Below are 7,183 nucleotides of genomic sequence, written 5' to 3' on the forward strand. Positions count from 1 at the left end.
ACATCCTTACCCTTAATTCAAAAATTAAATAGAGTTAAAAACAATATATTTTTTAAATTTTTTAAAAAGTGGTATTTACCACTAATTTTACCATTGGGTTATCCTTAATTTTCTTTACTTTTTTTGGTAGCCTAAAGTAAATCGCTAGGTTGCCTTAGCTTGGAAACTTGGAGGCTGCCCATGTGGGCCACTCCTTATCATAATTCCATGGCCATCAATATCTAATCATATGGTATGCTTTTACATTAATAAATATCTATGCGCTGATCGTTCCATCGATACACATGCCGAGGAGGTCCATAACTATTGCTTGCCTTTCTTCTGCAAATGATAGTTATGATAATTTTGAATTCAAATTAATAAGTTAAATTTTAAAATGATTTTATTTTTTATTCATTTGAACTCAATTTTTTTTTTAAAAAATTCGGTTACTGCCCATTTACGATGACAGCTGCTTTGTTCTTTTATATCTGCCTTTTCCACCTTATTTCCATTTCTCCCAACTCCACCTATTGGAGTTCACATTCATTAATTGGCACTAAAGAATACCTCAGCTTATCTTGTTGACTTTCTTATACAGTGGAGCACAAAATACTCCTACTAAATATTTTCTCTCATCGTCTTAACTCCTTTGATTAAATCCTATTTTTAATACAATAATAATAAATATATATGTTTGTGATGATTATAGTTGAGTTGCGCCTTTTGAATATTTATTAATTTAATTGCGAATATTAATCATTGAATGTAACTTTTCTTTTAAAATTTATTTTCTTTTAAATTTCAACTACATATTGATCATTAGTCATTAGATATAAATCGAATTTCAATATCATTAAATAAGTAAGTGTAATAATTCAAGTTGCTTAATTGGAATCACCAGCAATCACACTAATTTCATCCCAAAAGGAATTTTTTTGTAATTTTCATGAATAAGGAAAGAATCTTTTATATAAAGCAAAATTTTTATTTCAAATTAAGTATAATGATAAATTTAGTAGTTAATATTTATATTTTTATTAATTTAATTTTTATTTTTATTATTTAAATTTGATTATTAGTCTTTAAAAATGAAAATATTAATTAAAATATTAATTTTAATAATATTGGCATAACAACTCACATGACAGTTTACGTGCGCTTCATGCTAACGTGTCACTATTTGTCTAATATGCTATGCCAACAAATAATCTAAAAATTATAAAAAATTTAAAAATAAAATAAAGTTCATAATTTTTTAAAAAATTTAGCCTAAAATATGTGGACAATTTTTTAAAAATAATTTAATTAATATTTTCATAAAAATAATTAAATTGTTTTCTGAAAACTAAATTTAACTTAAAAATAAAGAGTAAAATAAAAAATATAAATATTAAAAATTAAAATTATACCTTTAAATTATTCATATCAATAAATAATTACCTTAACTCCATAACTTTCGTATACGGATCCAGCAAAGCTTAACTCGGCCACAACATTAATATGATAAATAATTAATAAAAATAATGCATTAAATATAATGATCTAAAACGGATCCCATCATAAATTATAATCAATTTTGTTTTTGTACATATGGATTTCCTTTTCTTGAGAGAGGGAAAAGAATCTTTATTTATATAATGGTATCTCTTCCTTCATTTATTGTTTTTCCCTTACAAAGTCATGTTGTTGCCTTTCACACCCTCTATTATACTATTCAGCTGTTCACACTTCACATCATCCTTCTAAATATAACTGTAAGCTCTTCTGTGTATATATATTTTTTTCCATTCTTGCTTATGACCCTCCTTGGTTGAAGAACACCCAGTTTTGATTATCCCTACAAAGTTAAGGTCTTCGTTTTCTGACAGAATCTTGAAGAATACCCAGCAAGTAAACATGACTAATGTTAATGGAGGAGAATCCCCTTCAAGGCTTGAGGTTTGTGCTTTCTCGTCTTGTTCGTTTGAGTTATCAATGAGCTTAGAGTTATCTTTTTAAATTTAATTACATGTATTATTGACTTAGTTTATTGTTAAAAAAAAATCAGGGAAAACTGAGTGCCATGATTGTTTGTTGGATTCTGGGATTTGGATCTCTCATCTCTTGGAATAGTATGCTCACAATGGGAGATTATTATTATAATTTGTTTCCTGTAAGTAAACTCTTCTTACTTTGTGTTTAATGTTTATTCTTTAATTTTTTTCAAATGATATATATGGTTTTAAACATAAATTTTAATTTTTTTGAATTACAAGTTTACGTCTTTTTATCTTTCCACAGATATTATAATATATTCTTTTCTCTTTTATTGAATTTAAAACATAAGATAATGAAAATTTTAATATTTATCCCATAGTAGAGTTATATTTATTGACTATTAGTATAAGTTCATAAAAGTTGTGTCATGGTCAAATTCAATTGATCTTTTTCTATTTATGCAAAATCCGGCTGGGCTTTTGTGTGTGTTTTATTATTAAATCTTAATTTCTTAATAATGGTATTTTTATTCTTATTTCTAAGAATAATATTATTTATCAAGTAAAAATTTATAAGTTAACTCAACATTACCTTCATTTCCTTCTATTTTCTCTTTCTTCCTTTTATATAATATTTTTAGATGAAAGGATTCATTTACAGCAGTTTTATATATTTTTGTATTGTAGCTTAAAATTTTCTGATTATTTATTTTATATAAAAACTTTCAATTATTTAATAAATATTAATATATATAATATTCTAGATCAATATGATAAATATCGAATTAGATTAAAATTTACAAAATAATAAGTACAATTATATTGATAAATGATTAGATTTTTATTAAAACAAAATCAAACCCAAAAATTGTGAAAAACACGTGTAAAATATATTTTTAATAAAACCCCAAACCATAAATATTAAAATTTGATGATAAAAAATTGTTATAATTAAATTTGGAAATTTTTTGGATAATTAAAATAAAAAGATAAATAGTGGGATGTAAACTCATAAAATATTATTATATTTGGCTGGCTTTAATTTATATTTTGATAACAATACATATTTATATATGAGCAATTATGCATAATATGATAAAATAAATCCATTTTTGTGAATTTTGTGAAAATAATAGGATGATTTACAACAATAAAAGAAGATTTATATGTTTACTTGCAACAAACGAGGATAAAGGAGATTATACGAAGTTTAAAAATGGTAAATATTCTATTTTTAAAGTTAAAAATAGAGATGGTGGCAAAAAAATAAAATAATTCTGCAATAAGAAAAACTTCAATTTATATTTTTTCGATACTGTTTAAATAGAAAAATGTAAAAGATATTTGAAAAAATTTAAAAATGAAAAGAAAATTAGAATAAACATAAAGGGCTGAATTTACTTGTGTATTTAAGTAATCTTTAGTTTTGTTTTTAAACTATATATGTATAATTTTTTTCTTAATATTTTATGTTGTTTTAACTATCTAAAATTCTTACAAATTATTGATACATAAATTGTTGTTATTGGAATTAGATCAGATAAATTAATTAGATTAATTCGATAAAAATTAATTGATATAGGCTAGAAGTCTTTCAATGAATTATTACATAAAAATTGATGGTTGAATGAATTTTATAATATTTTAATATTTAATTATTATTCAACCTACAATTGAATTAATTAAGGAAAAATTGATAATCTGATCAGTTTATTAGTATAACATTGAAATAAACCAGTCTATTTCATATTTGTCACTTTTATATCTATCTTCGTTGCTTGTCTTTTATTCACATTTTGTATATTTACTTTCTTTACTTTTTTCTGGAATACTTCCTTTATTTTCTTAGTTTATATTTGTTTACTCATATTAATCATTTTAGTTAATTAACTGTTTTAATTTATTATGTTGAAATTAATTTTATACTTTTGTGAATTTATATTGGTATTATGAATATTAGTTATAACTTTTAATGTTAATAGATTAAAATTAATTTAAAAATTTCAAATAAGAATTTTTTAAAATTAATAATTTTAATATAAATAATGACTATTTCATAACTATAGTTCGTTTTACAGGGTGACATTTTAATTGTCACAAAGATACATTCACTATCATGTTAATTAACTGCATATTCCAAGCATTAAACGTCGTTGTTCTGTCAATAGTTCAATACATATATTATCCAAATCTCATAAAAATGAGTTCCTAATCTGATGATGTGTATGTTTGCATTTGAAGGACTACCATCCTTCAAGGGTGCTTACTCTGGTTTATCAACCCTTTGCCTTTGGAACAATGTCAATATTGGCATACAACGAATCAAAGATTAATACTAGACGGAGGAACATATTTGGATACTCACTTTTCGTTGCAAGTACTTTCATGCTCTTAGTGGTAAAGTAAAACTGCTCCTTTATTTTACACACTCCATCATCCACTTCATTCTCCAACTAACCTCTATTTTTCCCCCCATCATTTCTTCGATAGTTAGATTTAGCTACATCAGGGAGAGGAGGACTTGGATCTTTCATTGGTATATGTGTTATTGTTGCTTTTTTTGGAGTTGCAGATGCCTGTGTTCAAGGTGGAATTGTTGGCGATTTGTCTTTCATGCTCCCTGACTTTATCCAGGTTGGTTTTCTTTATTTTCTTTAACACTTGATTAACAGTTGATTTAACGGTTAATTGTTGGTTTTATGATTCAGTCCTTCTTTGCTGGTTTGGCTGCATCTGGTGCCTTGACCTCTGCTTTAAGGCTTATCACAAAAGCAGCCTTTGAAAAGTCTAACAATGGTCTTCGTAAAGGGGCTAGTATGTGCCTTTTCTTTGCTATTTGACAAAACCGTCATTAATTTGGCTACGTCTGTTAGTTCGTTGAAACAAAAATTCTCTCCTTTTTGCAGTGTTGTTTCTAGCTATTTCTACATTATTTGAGTTCCTATGTGTCCTATTGTATACATATTTCTTCCCCAAATTGCCAATAGTGAAGTACTTCCGCTCCAAGGCAGCTTTAGAAGGATCAAAAACTGTTCAAGCTGATCTTGCGGCTGCTGGTATCCAAACAAAAGAAGACCATGTAAATACTGACCTTTACCAAATATTTCTCAAAACCGCTTTTAACCTTGCTTTAAGTTAATACAACTTCCTTCTTATTCTTCTTTTTTTTTTTTTTTTGTCATTTTCACAGAATGAACAGAATGAGAGGCTAAGCAACAAACAATTATTCATTCAAAACATAGATTATGCGCTTGACCTATTTCTAATATACGTCTTAACACTATCGATTTTCCCTGGATTCTTATACGAAAACACTGGTGAACATAAGTTGGGTACATGGTAAGTTTTCATTCATTCAGTGAAATGACATTTGAAGTTGCTTTACCTAAAGATCTAAATATCCACTTGAAGATAAATATGATACGATTGATGTGTTTCTAGGTATCCACTTGTGTTGATAGCATCTTACAATGTGTGGGATTTGATATCAAGATATCTTCCCCTTGTGAAATTCTTGAAGATAGAGTCAAGGAAAGGCCTTACGATTGCAATACTTTCTCGTTTCTTACTGATCCCTGCTTTTTACTTCACTGCCAAGTATGGTGATCAAGGATGGATGATATTGCTCGTATCATTCCTGGGATTAACAAATGGTCACCTTACGGTCTGCGTGATGACTGCAGCACCTAAATGTTACAAGGTTAGTGTTGGCATAGTAAGTTGCAGTATGAAATTTATCGTAATATTCTTTGTAATCTCTAACAAAAATTTCTTGTTTTCTTTTGACAGGGGCCTGAACAAAATGCCTTGGGTAATATACTAGTGCTATGTCTATTACTTGGGATATTTGCGGGGGTTTCTTTGGATTGGTTGTGGCTCATTGGTAAAAAGAATGCCTTTTAAAAGATTCAAGGCTTAGGTTGTTATTTGATGTAGAAATTTGATTTTTCACAAATGCTGAAATATTAGATTTTATCTTTTAATTTGTGAGAATGTTGAACAATGCCATGCCGCTATAACCAACCTTCGAGATGCTTAATATTTTAATCTAATTCTTTAAAAAAAGTAATATACTTAGCTTTAGAAAGTAATATAGTTAGATTAAAATCGACTTGCAAATTAGTTTAAAATCAGTTATACATTCAAGAAGTGAATTAAAATTATAAATACTATTAATAAAGTATAACCAAAAAAAGTGTTTGACCTCCATTTGTTGATGGAGATTGTAACACCTCTCACCCGTATTCGTCGTCGAATTAGGGTTACAAAGCATTACCGATCAAAATATAGTTCAGAACAATCATTAATTACTATTCATACATAAAGTGATATATTTTCCTTTACAAAATTTTTCCATACTCAAATTAATAACCATCCTCTTATTCATACAAATCAAATTCGTTAATATAAAACACATAACCAATTAAAATCAAACATGTATTATTAATCATATTACATATACGAACCATGCTTCAAAATTCAACCATATCAATGTCATAGATATAATCAAATTTTCAAACCAATTAACTTACATAAAAACCATACTACATATTCTTTATTTTATATACAAAATTCGAACCTTATGAGCATCAAATTTCATAGCATGCAAATGACTAAATCATTAACCAACATTTTTCATCTCATGTACCAAACATGCATTAATACTCCCCTTAGTACAATTTCATTACTTCATCGAAATACTAAACATACCATTTTGCTTATCTATACCCATCCGCAATTTAATCCATACCAACCATATCACATGGCATAATATTCATTAACATATAAGACTATAGTTAACATTACATCATGGCCAACTATACTTTTAATGCTTCCATATTATACGCATATCATCCTAAAAACAAAAGTCATTTCCAATCTCAAATACCAAGCCATAATTATCCCACTCTATTAACTATTTAATGAACAAACCAATTCGTATATTATGCACTTTCACACAATAATCTAAGTTAAACTATCCACACGTCTTTATAGTCATACATATATATATATATATAAAACACATAAACAAGCATCACTTAATAACCAAATACAATTATAATTATTGCCAACTCATGCGCATTACACTAAAGCCACATTAAACATTTTTGAACACAAATAACAAATCAAAGTACAAGACTAATTATCATGCCCAAAAATACATATTCACAACCAATAAATTAGCCATCTATTCGGTCATCAAATTTAACCTCAATAAGTTATAA

At 26.9% G+C, this 7,183-nt stretch overlaps 1 protein-coding gene across 2 annotated transcripts; it reads left to right on the forward strand.

Annotated features, from left to right (window-relative positions):
- Nucleotides 1–1,507: 1,507 nt before the first annotated feature.
- LOC108484298 (equilibrative nucleotide transporter 3-like) lies at nt 1,508–6,059 on the forward strand. 2 transcript variants are annotated; one of them, XM_017788033.2, is made up of 10 exons: nt 1,508–1,736; nt 1,851–1,920; nt 2,030–2,134; nt 4,200–4,355; nt 4,449–4,592; nt 4,667–4,772; nt 4,865–5,037; nt 5,149–5,297; nt 5,400–5,658; nt 5,748–6,059. In XM_017788033.2, exons 2-10 carry the CDS (start codon nt 1,879–1,881, stop codon nt 5,859–5,861), a joined length of 1,248 nt encoding a protein of 415 aa, XP_017643522.1. In that variant the 5' UTR covers nt 1,508–1,736; nt 1,851–1,878; the 3' UTR covers nt 5,862–6,059. The 2 variants fall into 2 exon arrangements, with proteins under 2 accessions (XP_017643522.1, XP_017643520.1); XM_017788031.2 differs by having other exon boundaries at nt 1,597–1,920.
- The last annotated feature ends 1,124 nt before the right edge of the window (nt 6,060–7,183 follow it).

Source organism: Gossypium arboreum, chromosome 6 (genome assembly GCF_025698485.1).
Source record: "Gossypium arboreum isolate Shixiya-1 chromosome 6, ASM2569848v2, whole genome shotgun sequence".
NCBI lineage: Eukaryota > Viridiplantae > Streptophyta > Magnoliopsida > Malvales > Malvaceae > Gossypium > Gossypium arboreum.